A 17,024-nucleotide genomic window follows, 5' to 3' on the forward strand; every position below is an offset into this window, starting at 1 on the left:
ATACGAACATAAGAATACCATTAAACTATTTTAAACTTCATTTTGTTGCAACATCAGTCGTGATGATCACCTCCCGGGCTTGGCGCCCGCCCAATTTCGGCAAGGCGCCTACATGAAGCTCGATGCCACTCCCGTTCAATGACTCGAAATTTCTAGATAGACAAGATTCCGCACAATTTTTCTCACAACTTCTAAACAAAATGCCTACCGCATCTCGGCATCCAAAACTCACCCCTGAAGAGGTGAATCAATATTATGACCGGCTCCATATTCCTCAAGAGCAGCGCATCTACGATGTTAGCGTCCATTCCCCGCAAGACGCATTCGACAACCTAGCTAGTCTGCAACGGCAACATCTGGCTTGGGTGCCATTTGAAAATCTGTTAATCCATTATTCACGGTCGCGGCAGATCAGTCTCCACCCGGAGGACTTGTTCAAGAAGATAGTGCAAACTCCGGGCCGAGGGGGTTACTGTATGGAAAACAATGCGCTTTTTGCGATGTTGCTTCGAACGCTGGGGTATAAGATACGCTCGTGTGGCGCAAGGACGCATAATGGAGAGGCATTCGGAGCATGGTATATTATTTAGATCGATCTGGCCCATGGAACGTTGAGCTGACAATTTCTGTAGGAGTCATCAAGTCATCCTGGTCACTATCGGCGATGAAGTATTCGTCACGGACGTCGGATATGGGGCAAACAACATCGTCGTACCGCTGTCCTTACAGAAGGCGGGCGAGGTTGTCAATGCCATTCACCAAGAATCCATTCGGATCATCCGCACAAGCCTTGATGGCAATGAAGATCCAGATCCAAATCAGAAAGTCTGGGCGTTCCAGCATAGGCTGAATCCCGACAACACCTGGCGCAACTGTTATTGCTTTACCGAGCTCGAGTTCTGGCCAGAAGACTTTGAAGTCATGAATATTTCAACTAGCCAGAGCCCGAGGAGGTTCTTCACCCATCGTGCTTTTTGCACCAAGATGATTCTTGATGAAAGCGGGAAGAAGATTGTTGGCCGTCTAACTTTGCAGACAGAGATCAAGAGGTCAGTTAATGGGAAGAGCGAGGTAATCAAGGAATTTAAATCGGAGGACGATAGACTGGCGGCTTTGAAAGAATTCTTTGATATTGAGTTTAGCAAGAGCGACGCTGGATCGATTATCGGCACTGTGGCGGAGATTAAGGCGCCTTGAGTTGAGTACGAGGCTGGCTTGCCAGTGCCACATCTGGCAGTATGGCAGTATATATAGAATCATATGTCCATATTACGTAGTCTAGAGGTCCCTACTATATAGTTTTACAGTCGGTATGAAGGCCTCTCACCCCGTGACTTTGCACGTGACCTACCTGAAAAGATGTCGCAGAAGGAATAAAGGTGATCCGTCAATACACTGTTATAGAGCATATTGATTACAGTACAAATAGCATGTAGGTATATGCATTCCTCTCTTCGAATACAAACCACACGTGACGTCAAATTGTCCGAGGCATCTCTGAAGCTGTCATCAACCGTCCCTCTGGATTATATCGTAGAATCCAGGCCCCATATAGCACGGACTTTATTAATCTTCATAGACAAACAGCGAGTTCGCAGGTCTCCTTCCGCCTTCGTCTTCCGTCTTTCCGACCTCACAGGCAAATTCACTCACACTCCATTCAATTCTACTTACAATATACATATTATCGTACTGCTATTTTACATAAACTCGCGTACCACACAAGTACAATCAAACAGGATCTCCTTGCATGAGCCTATTGTTTGACAATCACCCTTAGCTCCCCTGCTCGCCCACACTAACCTATATTCCGCCTAGCGTCTACTCTCCCTCCATGCTCTCTCCATGCTCTCGCCCTTCTAGCCCATCAACATCTTCCACACCTTTGACCTCCCCCCTATCCCTGCCGTCACGTTTTCCCACTCGCCAGGCGCAGCTCCACCAATCAGCGAATTCCCCAGCCACGAAGCGAGCGCACGGAACCCCTTGCGCGTCTTCGGCCCTTCTAGCGCGCTCAATAGGGGATAGTGCGGTAGGGGTTCTTGTTTAGCCAGGGGGAAGCGGACAGGGGACGGGTGGATGATATCCGTTCTGTCCGGGGGAATTTTGTTGGCGATGCTGGTGAAGAGAGTTGATGTACGACACTGGCGGCGTCGATTTTACCCACAACTCCGCATAAAGCAGGTGGACAGTGTGGTGTGGCAGGCGTGGCCAAAGAGCCTATGCGTGGCAATCGTGCCATAAAGTGGGTGCAGGGGATAGCAATCAGGGACGGGACAAGGGACAGGACAGGGTCAGAACACGAACAAGAAGAGGTTGGTGCGGGGGGAAAGGATGGGATGGATGGGTGGGTTTTAGTGGTTTTCTCAACGTTCATCTTCTTGCTCCCTCCCACTGTTGCATCGTTGCTCTCCTTTCGTCTTCATCTCTGCTCAGCTCAGGTCGGAGAGTACCAAGACAGCGCAGCACGAGAATATACAGACAGTCACTCTCTCTATCTCCAAGTCGTTACTCTCGTTCTGTCGCCAGCAAGTCGTTGAATTCTCTCACCAAGCTACTATCTATCTCCTCACCCACCACTACCTCACTCACCTCACCCATCAACACCACCATCTCCCTAACCATGGGCCTCATCGACCGCATCCAAGCCAAGCTCGAGCTCTTCCGCCTCGAGCAGCGCTACACCAACCGCAAGAACCGGCGCACAGCATTCAGCTCCGACGCTATCTACGTCGACGGCGAGTACGTCTACGCCTCCTCCAACAACACCGGCTCCAGCAACCGCAGCGAGCAGAGCATGGGCAGCGCGGCCAGCCGCTCCACTACCGCCAGCACCGCCTTTGACGCCGCCAGCGCCAGCGCGAAGGCCGCGAAGCGTCGCTCCATGATGGCGTTCTCGGGTGAGAGCGCGGCGGATATAGAGACGAGGGTTGAGGCGGGGAATGACATGGGGGCGCCACAGAGGAGGTGGAGCAGGAATTGGGGGAAGGGGAATAGGGCGGAGGAGAAGAGGAGGAGTATGGCTGTTGTGAGGGAGGCCAGGTGGGAAGATGGACAGTGAGAGACGAGTGTATGTTAGGGCCGGATTACGCGTTATGACTTATGATGAAGGGGGACCTATCTCACGATTTTTTGTATATGGTAGGGGTGAGAGCTTGGATGCCTCTTCTTGGACGCTTCTTGTCCGTTTCGTTTGTATCTCTTAGGGATTTGGAGTATTTATGGGGGAGCCGGCTAATAGGCCTGGGTGAGAGGAGTATCAATACAAAAGCGATTACTCTGCAGCCGTGTTTTGTCACGAGCGTGAATTATATGCCACAGCATCGATGGGTCTGGTTACTGGACATCATTTGGCATTTCTCGAATATGAAGGCATTTAATGGGCATCAATCGTTAATGTAGACCACACTGCCGATATCTCGACAGTATTCCACTTCCATCTAGGCATCGGCCGGCTTGACCGCATACACCTCGAAGGAACCTACAACCGTGTTAGCACAACAGCACGACAATGTCAGGAAGTGTAAAGCCACTTACCAACCCACTCGTTGAAGTCAATGTTCGCAACATCATCCTTCTCCGTGATCGGGATCTTCGTCCCACAGCACGATGACGACCCCACCGCCGGCGCACCGCACCCTTTCTCCTCCGCATCAGTCCTCTCCTTATAGATATTAAGATCACTCTTCTTATCCACAATCAACACATCTACATCTCGTCAGCACACCCATCTCTCTCAAATCCACCAAAACATCGAAAAAGAAAAAAACTCACCCTGGAACCCAACACCCCTCAACCACGCCTCATACTCCCCCACCAAACTCGCACCACTAATACAACCCACATACAACCCCAAATGCCCTTTCAACTCCGGCGACAACTCCTTCCTCGCCAGAATATCACTCACCGCCACCCTTCCCCCGGGCCTCAACAACCTCCAGATCTCGGAGAAGACAAGCGCCTTGTCGGCACCGGGGACGAGGTTGATCACGCAGTTGCTGATGATGCAGTCTGCGTCACCCGAGGGGAGGGTTATGGCAGTGATGGGGGCTTTGACGAAGGAGACGTTTTTGAGGTCGGATTTGGAGAGGTTCTTGTTGGCGAGGTCGAGCATGTCCTGGGGAGAGTTAGTTTTGGCGGCTTCATGGGGAGGAGGTACGGCTTACATCGCTGATGTCTACGCCGATGGATTTACCGGTTGGGCCGACTTTACGGGCGGCTTGGAAGACGTCGAAGCCGCCGCCGCTGCCGAGGTCGATGACTGTTTCGCCCTGGGGTATGTTAGCTTTGGTATTCTCATGTTGGGGTCTTTTGTAGGCAATGCTTTGCGGAGGTTGTAAGACGAGCAAGGGAGTAGATGGGTGGGGCCGTAGGTAGGGTGGGGACGGGAGGAGCTTGGGGAAACGGCTTGAGAAAGCAGCTGAGGAGACAGAAGCACTGAGAAACACCTCTTTCAACCCAGCGATGGCAAGCGGGTTTCCGCAGCTAACACCCAAGTTGGCGCCATCGGGAATGCTGCTGAGGTCGGCGGGGTTGTAGCCGAAGGAGAGGGCGACTTTGCGGATGTGCTCCTCGTTGGCGGCGGTGTCCTCGCGGGCGAGGGAGGAATAGTGGTCGTTGACTTTGGCATAGAGGTCGGACATGGTGACGTCGTCTGGGATGGGTGTTGCGTTGAGTTTGAAGTGTGTTTAGCTGAAGTAAGAACTGTGATTTATTGACAGGAGGTTATTTTAAAATAGAGTTATATAACTTTGTCTGTTCAGTGATGATGATCGTTTGTCAGTTCCCAAAGTTCTCATATTCTTATATCTTGATAGTAGTGGCGAGGAGCAGCTACATCTCTAGTGACATCCTCCTCATCGTTGATTGGCTCGTGGAGTATACAGGTCTGGTACAACAAATACGGTTATATCTGGGTAGCGTTAAATGTACTCCATAGTACCACAAAGTAGTCACGTGCTGCGCGACAGGCAAATTCATGCAAAGGCGATGATTGCTTTGAAACTGAATACATTGAAAAGTGCCTTAATATTTGATCTGATATTAATGAATATACGAGGTAAATATTAGTTCCGAATACCATAATATTTTACATCACGTGGTGTGTACGTACACACCGCCGACGTCAGAAACAGCCTCTAATATTGGCTTCAATTAGTTTCGATATTCTTACTAAGATAGGGTCGCCGAGGGATTCGAAAGCGCAAGGCGTTTTAAAAATATTGCAGATCTGAACTTAAATCGTCGTCATGGGCGTGGCTGTGCTGCCTGCCATACGAACTGTCATCCATTGACCAATGTCAGGCTCCACAACCTTAACCCAGCCCGCAGTCAACCATCAATGAAGCAGGTCAAAAACTTTTGTTGTTGAGCTCCAAAAATTGGCGGGGTCCATGCACATCAAAAGTGTTACGTGCCTAGCTACTATAAACTACGTAACGTTTTGTCCAGACCTCGTCACCTATTCGCACGCATCTCACCTCACCTCCTGTTCTTCAAGAGCGATGGCCGCCCCCCTTTCCGGAAAGGAGAGTCCCTCAACAAAAGATACTCCAACCATGGCGACTAAAGCGGATACCACGGAGAAAAGCGCTCGCAGTTCTCACTCTCCCACGCCGCTCCCGCTCTCAAGAACTTGCCAGAATTGTGCACATGCCAAGATAAAATGTACCCGTTTGAACCACCCGCATATATGTGACAGGTAGGCAGCTCCAATATGATAATATGCACGTTTTCGAGTGGTTCGGGGTTGACGCTGTGCAGATGCCATCGCCTGAGTAAGGAGTGCGTATTTAGACAGGCCAGGCGGCGACACAATGGCAGCAAGAAAGATGTGTATGTCACCGAGACTCCGTCATAGACGATGATGCGCTGACAACCAGAAGTCGCATAGAAGCTCTCGAAGCCAAGGTTAACCAGCTTCTGGGTGCTACATCCCAGGGTGCTACTTCCCAACCGGCCAAGTCTACTCCGCCAGGGCAGGTAACCTTTGACTTTGGACTTGAGGGCCCAACACCAGCAGTTAGCTCTGGGATGGGCAGAGATGTGATTGACGACGGGTGGCTCGACATGGAGGCTGCGAGCCGATATCTCGAAATGTTCAGAACGGTTATGGTTCACCGATTTCCTTTTGTAGTCATATCTCCAAGCGTGACCGCTCAAGGGCTTCGCGAGACGAAGCCGTTTCTATTTCTTACGGTGCTTGCAGCGGCCTCATACGAGAATATGCCACTACAGCGGCGGCTTGGTGGTGAGATTAAGCATGTTGTGAGTAGTAGGATGATTTTTGGTGGAGAAGCTTCAATTGAGCTTCTTCAAGGCCTTCTGATCTATCTTGCTTGGTATGTATTCTCCAATATTTAACCGCACTGTGCTGACGAGACGAAACTCTAGGAACCACTATTATAGCCGGCCACGCGTATATTCCCAATTTCTCCAGCTTGCCATTAGCATCGTAGTTGATCTAAGACTCAATCGACCACCGCCGAGCGGTCCACCCAAGGTTGGGCTGACGATCGATTTAGATGTTGGTGCCAAGCCGAATTACCCAATATCCTGGAGCCAAGATGAGAGGAGAGCTGTTGCCGGTTGCTTTTATCTTACCTCGAGGTAAGACCTTTCAGCCGATTATTTACTGAACCTTGAGGAGTGCTTACTCTTATGCAGCATAGCTACTATGTTACAAAAGACGTCGACATTCCCGTTTTCTGCTCATATTGACGATTTCTGCAAGACTCTTCGGGATGAGGCAGCCTGCCCAACCGATAAGTATGTTCTATATGTTGTGCGATTGCAAGCAATTGCGGAAAAGATAGACCGTCTGTATTCTCAGCGAGTCTCCGAGTTGAACCCTGAGTCTACTATCGAGCTATTTGTTAAACAGCTGCAAACCGAGCTTGAGCTATTCAGAGAACGCCTGCCGTTTGACATGGCCGAAAGTTGTAAGTTGTCCTCAGCTGCTGATATCAAACACGTGTTGATCTCAACTTCTATAGATTTATTAGCGATGCAATACCACGCTGTGGAGCTGAACCTTTATCAGATAGCCCTCCTCGATAGAGGCGCGGAATCAGAAATTCCCCGATTTATGTCGTCATCCACGTGGCGACTTGATATCTTATGCGCCGGTTTAATATCGGCCAAGTCACTGCTTTCCTATTTTATTTCGCTCCCAGGACGCACCCAGCTGGCAATGTCCAATTCAGAGTGGATTCAAATCGGCGTCGCTATGGTTGTCGCGTCAAAGCTATCTGTTGCAGCTCGCGGACCAACAGCTTCGCGTGATACCCTGGCCCTCCGCGACTCTCTCGACATGCTGAGATTTGTGAAGGAAGCAGTGGCAGTTGTGAGCCAATTAGTGACCCAGGTTGTGGATGCTGACGGGCGCCGTGATATTTTCTACGATTACTGGAAGCGCGGCAAGCTTATTCAGAGCTGGTACGAGAAGCATTCCCCGAGACCCGCTAGCTTACCATTACCACCGGCAGGCTTCAATGGCTATTATGGTGACGGAAGCCAGCCGAGTTCAGCCAGTTACACTCCACAAATACCACAACAGATGGATGATTTCTTCGGCATCGACATGGGAGCTGCAAACCTCGATAACCTGCTGCAAGCGGAAATGGAAGATATCCAATTGGAGGGTTACGTTCCTGAAATGTCCATAGATGGTATCATGGCAGATTGGATGTCATATCCATTGCTCCCATTTTGAGGCATTGCTGGACGCGTTTTTCGAAATAAAAACAGATTTAGACAGCACAGAGACAACCTCCCCCACTCTGGCCTTCGTTGTTGTTGCAGTCAGCTTATATATAGTAAGCGCTAGAGCGAGCACTTTTGTGACGGATTACGCAAAAGGCAACGAATGAGCGCGGCCCCGATTAAAATTGAGGTGTAGCGAGAGACGAACTACGAAATTGTTGAATCCTACGATTGTGACATGGCACGACCCCACTTGTGTCAGTTTGCTCATAGGGCAACGAATGGGGCAGGATCACTACTAGTTGGGGCTTGACACGAAGCTACGAGATTAAGGATCCTACGGTTGAGACATGACAGGCGCTGTGGGGGGACAGAGGAATCCAGGATCGGATTTAGGATGATATGTATTTGCATTTATGCGCTTCTACACCTATAAGAAAGCCTAATTCAGGTTGTGATATAAAAATGTTATTTGCAAAACACCGAAGGGACCGAGTACGCCAATTAACTCCAGTTACATAGATACCGTCACTGTCACTGATAATGAAACTGAATCCTTCAGTATTTAAGCATCCGCAGCAAATTAAAGCATCCAGGCTTCACCGTGTCCGTCCGGAAATTTCCTTAAACGGTACCTTTCGACGATGCTGTATCCCAGACCAAGAAATTGGCAAAGCTTAGGCCAGTCGTCTCCCACGCGGTCACTATTTTTGGTGATATGAAATTCCAACAGGTTCGCTTCCTGTTGTGATTGGACAAAGTAATCATGGACCAAGCATGTGTAGTTTTGGTATGGACTCGGGGATCCCTGTTCATCGCCGAATCCTTCACCATTTTGGTCTTCGATTTGCAGAATATTATCATACTCCACAGGCAAGATAAATTTGGCACCAGGCAACATGGTAAGATGTTTTTCAGCTCCCAGTACCTCATAGATCACCCTAAAGGTGCCTTGGTTGGAAGCTTGATCGTCGTTGCTGGTAGGAAGGTACCCTGGACGAATTTGCTTATATCCCAGGGTCTGTAAGGCCGTGCTGACGGCCTCAGTACCTGTCCGGCTACTTCTGATAATATAAACTTGATTGTTTCGGACTGGCGACGTTGATATTGTGTGGCTTGACACCGGTTGGATTTGCCGATGACAGCAAGCCAATTGTAGGATAGCGCTAAGTAATGCGAAGACGTGGCCAGGCAAAAGAAGCATCCTACGTTCTTGGCAATGCTGACTGAAAATATGCGTAAGAGGTGTAATTGGACAGTTCGGAAACCTAATGACGATGCCAGTTGGTTTTGGAGATATGAAGCGATACGATGTCGCGTAAGAAAGGCCCAAAATTATCAACTAACTAACAGCAGGCAGACGTGTTAATAAAAACTCCACTTATGGACGTCCTCCTTATATATCAGATACAATACTTAGGACCATAACCTTCGTATGATTGCGAAGACTCCCTACAATACTCTAAATCTCAAACAAGGGGAGAGTATTATGTACCGCCATACACCACAGTAGTATGAGTTATGCTTATCCGCATGGGCGGAGTTTCAACTTCAGTTGCAACGGACACGGCTCGGAATTAGTGCTCATTGGCGAGAAATCGCTATATTTATCTTGAAAGGGAAAGTCGAAGTACATAATTGTGGAGGCTGAGTGGGAGGCTCTGTGATTGGGACGAAGCCGCGTCAAAGTTCTATTGCATATGTTCCGGCCCAACCGCGAATGTGCCAGTCGCGAATAACACACATATTATCATATAACTCAACAGCATATAGATACACTTAAATCTTCTAAATTTTAAGAAATATTAAAAATTCTAAGGAAGCAAAGTTGTAGAGAAGTGTCTAAATTACATATCTCCCTATATATATAAATCTATTAAAGCACTTATTAATAAGTTATATTAAGTTTTGTTTAAAGAAGGCATTTTTATTCGCGACTGGGCCAGTGTGGGTCGGCCCAATCGCGAATGCCAAAATTTGTATGGGGAAATTCGTGGTTGGGCCGGCCCATTCGCAAATATGACTTATTCGCGACTGGGCCGGAACACATACGTATGCGCCCAGGCCACGGACACGGACACGGATTATAAACGCCGACAATGCACAACACGGGCCACCACAGCGCGCTCGATAACTGCCCAACACGGAAAAAGTCGTAAATACCGTGCTGTAATTTTCACGGTTTACATGCTGCGAGGCTGAAGGATCCTGCTACAACACGTCAGCTTATTGCCTTCTTAGGAGTATTCTGCGAGGGAGGTATGGCACGGGCATGCCTGCGGATGTGGGCTGAGGCTTACCTGTATTTCCAACCACGGGGACGGAAAGCCTTGTCCTTGTCGTGATGATTTTGTAATGAACTATATAGGGGATTGAATTGCCCCCTAAAATGATGGCTACTCATTCGATATCAGAAGCATCATCACCGACCAACTGAATATCAACCCACCTCATCAAGATGTCTCAGCACCAAGTCATCACCTTCAACGGAACGATACTCGACGATGCAGAGCAATGCACGATAGAGACATGTTCCCTAGCTTATGCCAACTTCGAATACATCCCTAACCTCGCCGGGAACATTATCTTCCTCGCCATCTTCGGCGTTCTCATCGTCCCCCAAATATTTTTCGGAGTCAAATACAAAACATGGGGTTATATGGCCGGAATGCTCGGCGGTCTCTTGCTTGAGATCGTCGGATATGTTGGGCGTGTCCAGATGCACTACAATCCCTTCACGTTCAATCCGTTCCTCGAGTAAGCTTTCACCCTAGAAATACATGGATCCGGTCTAACATTATCACAGATACCTCATCTGTCTGACCATTGGCCCCGCTTTCTTGACCGCCTCCATCTACCTCTGCCTCGCCCGCATCGTCGTCATGTATGGAGAAGGTGCCTCGCGAATCAAGCCCAGAACCTATACCCTCGTCTTCATCAGCTGTGACTTTCTCTCTCTCGTCCTCCAAGGTGGCGGCGGTGGCCTCACTGCCACAGCCAACGACATGAGCGGAAAACAGACGGGGATTAACATCATGATCGCGGGTCTCATCTTCCAGGTCGTCTCCCTAACATTCTTTATGCTCCTCTGTACCGACTTCGCCTTCCGTCTGCGCCGATACCCTAACAAGGTGAACTCCTCCACCATTTCCGTCCGCAGCACCTTCAAATGGAAGGCCTTCCTCATCTGTGAGCCTTGCCCACTGCCACTCCTCTACCATACCTAGCTAACACGACCCAGGCCTTGCCATCGCTACAGTGACCATCTTTGTTCGCTCTATCTTCCGCGCTGCAGAACTCTACCAAGGTTTTAATGGCGCACTTGCAAACAACGAAGTCACATTTATGATCCTCGAGGGCGCCATGGTGATCATCGCTTGCATCTGTCTGAGCGTGTTCCATCCGGGTGTCGCCTTCGGCGGAAAGTGGGACCAGGGGAACTTCAAGTTCCGCGCTCTTAAGCAGCAGGGCCTCGAGCAGACGACTGTGCCGGCGTGGGAGATGACAAGTGATCAACGGAGTGCGGGGCGGGAGACAGCATATGAGAGTGATACCAGCCTTAAGGACCGTCACAACCAAGTTTGAGTGGAGCGGACTTTTTTTGGCTGGAGTCAACGCATGGGGGTGTGAGCTGGCTGGTGTTGCGATAGACATATTTTATTATACCAAGCGGGCGTTTTGGGATACGCATGGGATGAGCGACATTTGCAAGTTTGCTATTTGGAAATGGGGTTGTATATGAGGATTAGAATATATATCTCTGACATTTACTCACAAAACATAAATTCACATTTGAAGTTCAACGCTAAAGGGAAATATAATTGTTCTAAACAGTGTACCGGAGTATATATATATTATGACTTAAGCCTTCTACTAATCTTGCCAAGTAATTGTTTCCTTTTCGGACCTCTCGCGAATATTAACCACAAAAAATTTACCATTCATTGGTGGCGGAGGATATTTGCCAAAGATACTTATTGACTTCCCTACTATATGTAAATATATCTTTCTAAATAATAATTATTAGAAGTACCTCACATAAATATATGTAGAGATCGGATAATTGTTAATAATATTCCGCTTAAAATTCCAAAATTTATCCATTTTAACATGTCAAATATTACAGAAAAAAAGTCATTTTCTGGGGTTGCTGTTGGTGGATTTGGCAGGATGCGGCTGCTACTTTACGAACCCTTTACCTCCACGTCATGGCGAAGGGAGAATTACCCGCCCCTGATACTTGATCTATGAAGAAACTCACTGTATGGTTCGTATTAGTGACGATCGACAGTGTTATAACAGGCGTTTGCGTACATTTTCAAAACGTAAGATGGCGGACTAAGTTGAGAGGCATTTAGAAAAAAGATACTGGGAAAGTATGAATGCTGCTATCGAGATGGGGACGCTGATCGCACACCCTGGCCTTGAGTAAAACGAAGGGTTTGCTATCTCTCATCTCGGTCGCCCCCCTCATAATAGTGTGGACCGTGCCCCAATAGATCTACTCATGGATATACGGAACGGCCCGTACACTCGAGTAAAGCTCGACATTACTATGCGCCTTGTATCATTGGAGCAAATAGGGGTCATGAGGGACCACCCAGTGGTTATTAATGACTATGTTTTCATTATTTTTTGCCGTTGTCTTACCCAGGTGGCCTCCGAGACATGCGTCTGCAGGATCTCGTAAATGTGGCCTAGCTACCCCACTTGCCCCGAGATTGCACGATCTTCAAAGACCCGTATATTCGTTGTTTTTTCACCGAGAGAACTCTAGAAAATGGCTTTTAAAGTTGTCTTTGATCGATTCAAATTAATTGCGTCTTGTATGTTTTATGGTCCAAAATACCTGCCACAAATGTAGCTATCCGGGCTCAATTTTATTGGGGTACAACATTCCTAGTGTGACCAGTTGGGTGGGTGGACATCACAAGGTTTCATGTAGTGATCGGCATAAAATCACTTTTGGAGGCTTCCGATTCGCAGTCATGCAGCAAACCTTCATGGTGGCGCCAACAGCTCAGCTGTAATGGAACCGTGGCGTACATCGGTATTTAAGCAAGATCTTTGAATGTAAAAGTTTTCCCTCTTCGATCCAAACTTCCAACTGCAAATTCTACTGCGCCGCGAGTAAACATGGGCATCCTAAATAAAGTCACCGGTGTCTTCATCAACTTATTCGTCTTCGCCTGGGACTTCAACCTCTTCATTCTAAATATACTTACTCCTTCCTACAAGCCTGGACATGTCGTTCCCGCACATGCCGCAGGGCATGCTCTATCCTGGCCAGAGTATACCCCACCCAAGGATGGGGATTCCCGCTCCGCTTGCCCCATGCTCAACGCAATGGCCAACCACGGCATCCTCCCCCATGACGGCAAGAACATCACCTTCAAAGACCTGAATATCAAAATCCGCCAAACCTTCAACTTCGCGCCAACATTCTGCTTCTTCGTCCCAAAATTTGCAGCCGATTTCTTAAACCGCTCGTACTGGACCGATCGCTTCGATTTGGCTGAGCTGAGTTTGCATAATGCGATTGAGCACGATGGAAGCCTTACCAGGCAGGATGCAGCGCTAGTTCCGGATCAGGCGAAGCCAGATTTGGGGCTCGTGAAGGAGCTGTTGGAAGAAGCGACAGGGACGATGGCAGATGGGAGCCCTCGCCTTACGATCCCGGATCTCTCGCGTGCGTTGTCGAAGAGAAGGGTGGCTGCGAAGAAGACGAATAAAGACTACACCGAAGACTTCTTTCACAACATTTTTGGGAGTTCTAAGTGAGTCGTTCCCCTTTTTTCCTGCTTCTCTAAACTATATCAAATACTAAACTTCAAGCAGCTCATCGACAATGCTTACGCTCTTTGGGGGTTCCATCGCAGATCTCACCCCTATGCTCACGGAAGAAAGGTTCTCTGAGAACTGGGAGCCGCGCGTGCGTTCTCGATTCGGTTTGACGATGGCGAAGTTTAATGCCACTGTTATTCCCGTTGAGAGGGGCGTGAATACGAAGAGTATCGTGCAGGCGGAAGGGGAAGCATAAAGAGAGATGACCAAGGATAATACTCCACGGGTAGCACTGTGAGTTGATGCTTAAAAAGGGATTCATTATACAAATAAAAAAAATAAAAAAACATACAACAGTGTAAGGGCGACGAAGCTCCAATTTTAATTTCCCAGTCTTTCATCTAATCGTCGTAACCGACATTTTGCTTCGCTCAAAGTTAGAGGAAGCAAGTGCGCGATCTTGGAAGCAATTGCGCCAACTCACAAATTGCACCTGTAAGTTCCTGCATATAGTAATTTGTATGCAAAGTACATAATTAGCCATTCTAAAACTATCACTTCCCGACTCCCACCTGGCTCCCATGTTCGCTCTCGCTGTCGGGGGCTTCTAGGTCGAGAGTTGGGTCCTCAGGCCCACCATCAACTTACCCGTTTCTTCAACTCCTCCACCTTCTGCTGGATAGTCCGTAGGTCTAGCTCTTAAAGCTAGCCTTCCATTACCGCCTCTTCCGTTCTTACAGAGTGGGATAATTGAGAAGCGGGGAGGTGAGGAGTAGTACAAAACAACGCAACCGAATACTTCCAGATTAGGAACAATCTTATAATTACGTACGTGATGCGCATAGTCTGCAGTCATTTAGTACTTTGCTGCACCCCGCTAGTACCTCGTGGTCTCTACAGCAGCCCAACCTATAAGTAAGCACTTCCCACCGTCTAGTGCAATGGATGGGCGACGCCTTGCTGTGAGGTGTTAGGGTTGCGGCGAGCATAAAGCAATGCAATGCGGTAAGTATAGAGGAATGCAGAGAGTGTAATGCGGTGTAGTGCAAACAGAGAACCTACGGCGGCTTTAAGATGCGGCGTACAGTAACCCCCCCGCTTAGCTCCCCCCGAGATTCGTTATCTCCTTATATCTCCTCAGCCTCAGCTGTTTCATGAGAGCTCTCCGCGGTACGATGAGGGACGGAGGTACCTCTGGAGTGGTGGGGGAATAAGAGCAAGGCACCTGAACAAGGATACGGTAGTTAGTTACGCACGACAAGAGCCATGACACAATATAATAGTGAGGCGCGACTGTGAGAACTATAAAATTTAGATATAATATTCGTGTGCTCATCATATCACTAGGCGGCGACGATAGTGATGAGAGCGACGATAGTTATAATAATATAATATAGATTAGTTTAGTCCCTATTCAGGCAACACTGCTATTTATGACCACTGTCTGGTGTTTGTCATTTCTCCTTGCCACTTCATCCTCGTCTGTTATATATTCAACCTCTTAGACTCCTTTTACGACCTCAACCAACTCCTCACTTATATCCAACTTATCATCCTCAACAGTGGGCGCACCTTTAATCGGCGCGTGTCTCGATGCAAAAACGATCTTGAAAATAGACTCGTTAGAGCGGAAGATATCTTCCAGTTCTTCAAGACTACGTCCCATTGTTTCAGGGTAGAATACGAATATTGAGATGGGGATAACCATGCCGATACAAGTGTAGACGATTTAGTAGCGAAAACCAATGCTGTTAATTGCGACTGGTGTTAGAAGTGTGACCACAAGATACCTGTTTATGAAAGTTAGTCCGGTTAATGGTGAAGCATAAGGTAATCAAGGGAGGTACATACCAGGGCCAGTGATTGGCAGTAGAGACAGAAGTCATGGCCATACGCAACCTGATAGGTGCTACCTCTGTGCAGTACAAAAAGTTCGCTCCCAAGAATCCAATCGGGATAAAGAAATTAAACATGAAGATGAAAAACACCGCCGCTACGGATGCAGATTTGTTGGTTTCGGGGAACGAAGTTGCGATGCAGAGGCTCATCATGCACAGAGCCATTCCACCGCCACTAACCATCAACAATGCCCTGCGACCAAACCTGTCGACGGTGAAGAATGCAACGAAGCAAGAGAGGAATTTCCATGTTAAGGTTCCACCGGAGAGGATGCGGGAGACTTGACTGGAAAGACCGAGGTTTTCTTGAAATATAATTGTCGAATAAACGGAGATAAGGTTCCCACCGCTCATCTGCTGGGCGAATTGGAGAAAGAAGCAGAGCATGAAGCGGTAGAATAGTTTCTCATGACCCATTGTGAAGATGTCTTGGAATTTGGCAGTGTCGCGGGAGGATTCGAGGGTGTATGAAATAGCATCAATCTCATGTCTAACCGAGTCTGAGTCACTAGGGAGGCCTTGAAGAGCTGATAAAGCGTATGCTGCTTCTTGGAGACGATTTTGACGAACAAGCCATCTCGGGGACTCGGGAAGGAAGAAGGTCGTAGACATGAGAAGGATAGATAGAAGTGTTGGAATAGCTAACAGTAATCGCCATTGAATTGGACCGGGCTTAAGCTGAAAAAAACCAAGGTTAACCCATGCCGCTGTCATATAACCAAAACTGATAAAAAGACCATCGAGGACGACGTGTTTTCCACGATTTTTGGCAGGGGAACATTCGGATTGCCAAACGGGGACAGTGGCGCTGAGAACTCGGATACCGAGACCAAGTATGACTCTACCGACGATGAATTGTGCGAGACCGAAAGATGTACATTGTAAGACCTCGCCGATGAGCGAGAGTGTAGCGGCACCGAAGATCATCTTACGGCGACCGAAAATATCGCCGATGCGGGAACATGATAGAGCTCCGAATAGGGTGCCAATGGTGAAGGTGGCAACAACGAAGCCCTGGAGAGTTGAATTCTTTGATTTAACTTCGCCCTTCGTGTGAACAGTGTCTATTTGAGGGAAGTGTTTAGTCCAGTCTTGAAGGGACAAGAGACCACCGACCCCGGATTGGTTATAACCGAAGAGGAAGAAAGCCGGTGCAGCGATAAGGAAGATTTGAGCAACGGATAATTTATGGCCGCACATCTTCAAAAAAGAGGCTTCTCTGGCGGTAGACATAGCCAAGGAAGATATTTAGCGAGGAAGAAGATGTTCGATGACTTGAGATTGAGATATTGCCCAACTCTGCTGTTGTTAAAAATTGAGAAGGTCGGGGATCGACGCACTTAAGTATTCGCAAATAGTCATAGTACCCGGTCATTGATCTAATTGATTTCCAACAAATTCATTCAACAAATTCATCCATGCTCTTGCAACGGCCAATGCATGTGGAGAAGTTTGCGGGGTCTGGAGTTGTGGGGAATATTGTGAGGATGTCGGAATAAGCAGTATTCCGTATTGGGTACTAAAAACTTACTAACGCGAATGTCCACATAAAGCAAGCATTTGCGACATTTCCAAGGCAGTAAGTGTCTTGGATTAAGTTTCTTGGGAGTCTTATCCCTTTTACGGCCAGATTTCGCA

At 48.1% G+C, this 17,024-nt stretch overlaps 7 protein-coding genes across 7 annotated transcripts; 5 read left to right on the forward strand and 2 right to left on the reverse strand.

Annotated features, from left to right (window-relative positions):
• Window positions 1-28: 28 nt before the first annotated feature.
• Window positions 29-1,311, forward strand: NAT1 (N-terminal acetyltransferase). Its single transcript, XM_018270198.2, has 2 exons — window positions 29-577; window positions 633-1,311. The coding sequence occupies exons 1-2, from the start codon at window positions 123-125 to the stop codon at window positions 1,195-1,197; spliced, it is 1,020 nt and encodes a 339-aa protein (XP_018134735.2). The 5' UTR covers window positions 29-122; the 3' UTR covers window positions 1,198-1,311.
• Window positions 1,312-2,327: 1,016 nt separating this feature from the next.
• Window positions 2,328-3,302, forward strand: VE01_00671 (uncharacterized protein). Its single transcript, XM_018270199.2, has one exon. It carries the CDS (start codon window positions 2,624-2,626, stop codon window positions 3,059-3,061), a length of 438 nt encoding a protein of 145 aa, XP_018134736.1. The 5' UTR covers window positions 2,328-2,623; the 3' UTR covers window positions 3,062-3,302.
• A 14-nt stretch (window positions 3,303-3,316) lies between these two features.
• Window positions 3,317-4,782, reverse strand: VE01_00672 (uncharacterized protein). Its single transcript, XM_059463293.1, has 4 exons — window positions 4,167-4,782; window positions 3,775-4,117; window positions 3,538-3,708; window positions 3,317-3,481 (listed from the first exon to the last, which is right to left on the reverse strand). The coding sequence occupies exons 1-4, from the start codon at window positions 4,641-4,643 to the stop codon at window positions 3,441-3,443; spliced, it is 1,032 nt and encodes a 343-aa protein (XP_059320082.1). The 5' UTR covers window positions 4,644-4,782; the 3' UTR covers window positions 3,317-3,440.
• Window positions 4,783-5,184: 402 nt separating this feature from the next.
• VE01_00673 (uncharacterized protein) lies at window positions 5,185-8,236 on the forward strand. Its single transcript, XM_018270201.2, has 6 exons — window positions 5,185-5,701; window positions 5,764-5,835; window positions 5,886-6,341; window positions 6,394-6,609; window positions 6,667-6,941; window positions 6,996-8,236. The coding sequence occupies exons 1-6, from the start codon at window positions 5,394-5,396 to the stop codon at window positions 7,712-7,714; spliced, it is 2,046 nt and encodes a 681-aa protein (XP_018134734.2). The 5' UTR covers window positions 5,185-5,393; the 3' UTR covers window positions 7,715-8,236.
• Window positions 8,237-9,805: 1,569 nt separating this feature from the next.
• On the forward strand, window positions 9,806-11,479 carry VE01_00674 (uncharacterized protein). Its single transcript, XM_018270202.2, has 3 exons — window positions 9,806-10,461; window positions 10,511-10,893; window positions 10,946-11,479. Exons 1-3 carry the CDS (start codon window positions 10,163-10,165, stop codon window positions 11,287-11,289), a joined length of 1,026 nt encoding a protein of 341 aa, XP_018134731.1. The 5' UTR covers window positions 9,806-10,162; the 3' UTR covers window positions 11,290-11,479.
• Window positions 11,480-12,769: 1,290 nt separating this feature from the next.
• VE01_00675 (uncharacterized protein) lies at window positions 12,770-13,980 on the forward strand. The gene is made up of 2 exons (XM_018270203.2): window positions 12,770-13,481; window positions 13,543-13,980. The coding sequence occupies exons 1-2, from the start codon at window positions 12,841-12,843 to the stop codon at window positions 13,742-13,744; spliced, it is 843 nt and encodes a 280-aa protein (XP_018134732.1). The 5' UTR covers window positions 12,770-12,840; the 3' UTR covers window positions 13,745-13,980.
• A 915-nt stretch (window positions 13,981-14,895) lies between these two features.
• VE01_00676 (uncharacterized protein) lies at window positions 14,896-16,798 on the reverse strand. Its single transcript, XM_018270204.2, has 2 exons — window positions 15,340-16,798; window positions 14,896-15,278 (listed from the first exon to the last, which is right to left on the reverse strand). Exons 1-2 carry the CDS (start codon window positions 16,617-16,619, stop codon window positions 15,218-15,220), a joined length of 1,341 nt encoding a protein of 446 aa, XP_018134729.1. The 5' UTR covers window positions 16,620-16,798; the 3' UTR covers window positions 14,896-15,217.
• Window positions 16,799-17,024: the final 226 nt, after the last annotated feature.

The sequence above is a fragment of the Pseudogymnoascus verrucosus genome (assembly GCF_001662655.1).
Source record: "Pseudogymnoascus verrucosus strain UAMH 10579 unplaced genomic scaffold scaffold_2, whole genome shotgun sequence".
In the NCBI taxonomy this organism is placed as follows: Eukaryota; Fungi; Ascomycota; class Leotiomycetes; order Thelebolales; family Thelebolaceae; genus Pseudogymnoascus; species Pseudogymnoascus verrucosus.

Bases quoted from the DNA above. Each gene is read 5' to 3' on its own strand.
- NAT1 (XM_018270198.2), top strand. From the start codon at position 123: ATGCCACTCCCGTTCAATGACTCGAAATTTCTAGATAGACAAGATTCC. The intron at 578-632 runs GTATATTATTTA...CAATTTCTGTAG, and splicing joins GGAGAGGCATTCGGAGCATG to GAGTCATCAAGTCATCCTGG.
- VE01_00671 (XM_018270199.2), top strand. From the start codon at position 2,624: ATGGGCCTCATCGACCGCATCCAAGCCAAGCTCGAGCTCTTCCGCCTC.
- VE01_00672 (XM_059463293.1), bottom strand. From the start codon at position 4,643: ATGTCCGACCTCTATGCCAAAGTCAACGACCACTATTCCTCCCTCGCC. The intron at 4,118-4,166 runs GTAAGCCGTACC...AACTCTCCCCAG, and splicing joins TCGGCGTAGACATCAGCGAT to GACATGCTCGACCTCGCCAA. The intron at 3,482-3,537 runs GTAAGTGGCTTT...ACACGGTTGTAG, and splicing joins TGACTTCAACGAGTGGGTTG to GTTCCTTCGAGGTGTATGCG.
- VE01_00673 (XM_018270201.2), top strand. From the start codon at position 5,394: ATGCACATCAAAAGTGTTACGTGCCTAGCTACTATAAACTACGTAACG. The intron at 5,836-5,885 runs GTATGTCACCGA...GACAACCAGAAG, and splicing joins AATGGCAGCAAGAAAGATGT to TCGCATAGAAGCTCTCGAAG. The intron at 6,610-6,666 runs GTAAGACCTTTC...ACTCTTATGCAG, and splicing joins TGCTTTTATCTTACCTCGAG to CATAGCTACTATGTTACAAA.
- VE01_00674 (XM_018270202.2), top strand. From the start codon at position 10,163: ATGTCTCAGCACCAAGTCATCACCTTCAACGGAACGATACTCGACGAT. The intron at 10,462-10,510 runs GTAAGCTTTCAC...ACATTATCACAG, and splicing joins ACGTTCAATCCGTTCCTCGA to ATACCTCATCTGTCTGACCA. The intron at 10,894-10,945 runs GTGAGCCTTGCC...AACACGACCCAG, and splicing joins ATGGAAGGCCTTCCTCATCT to GCCTTGCCATCGCTACAGTG.
- VE01_00675 (XM_018270203.2), top strand. From the start codon at position 12,841: ATGGGCATCCTAAATAAAGTCACCGGTGTCTTCATCAACTTATTCGTC. The intron at 13,482-13,542 runs GTGAGTCGTTCC...AACTTCAAGCAG, and splicing joins AACATTTTTGGGAGTTCTAA to CTCATCGACAATGCTTACGC.
- VE01_00676 (XM_018270204.2), bottom strand. From the start codon at position 16,619: ATGTCTACCGCCAGAGAAGCCTCTTTTTTGAAGATGTGCGGCCATAAA. The intron at 15,279-15,339 runs GTATGTACCTCC...TTTCATAAACAG, and splicing joins ACTGCCAATCACTGGCCCTG to GTATCTTGTGGTCACACTTC.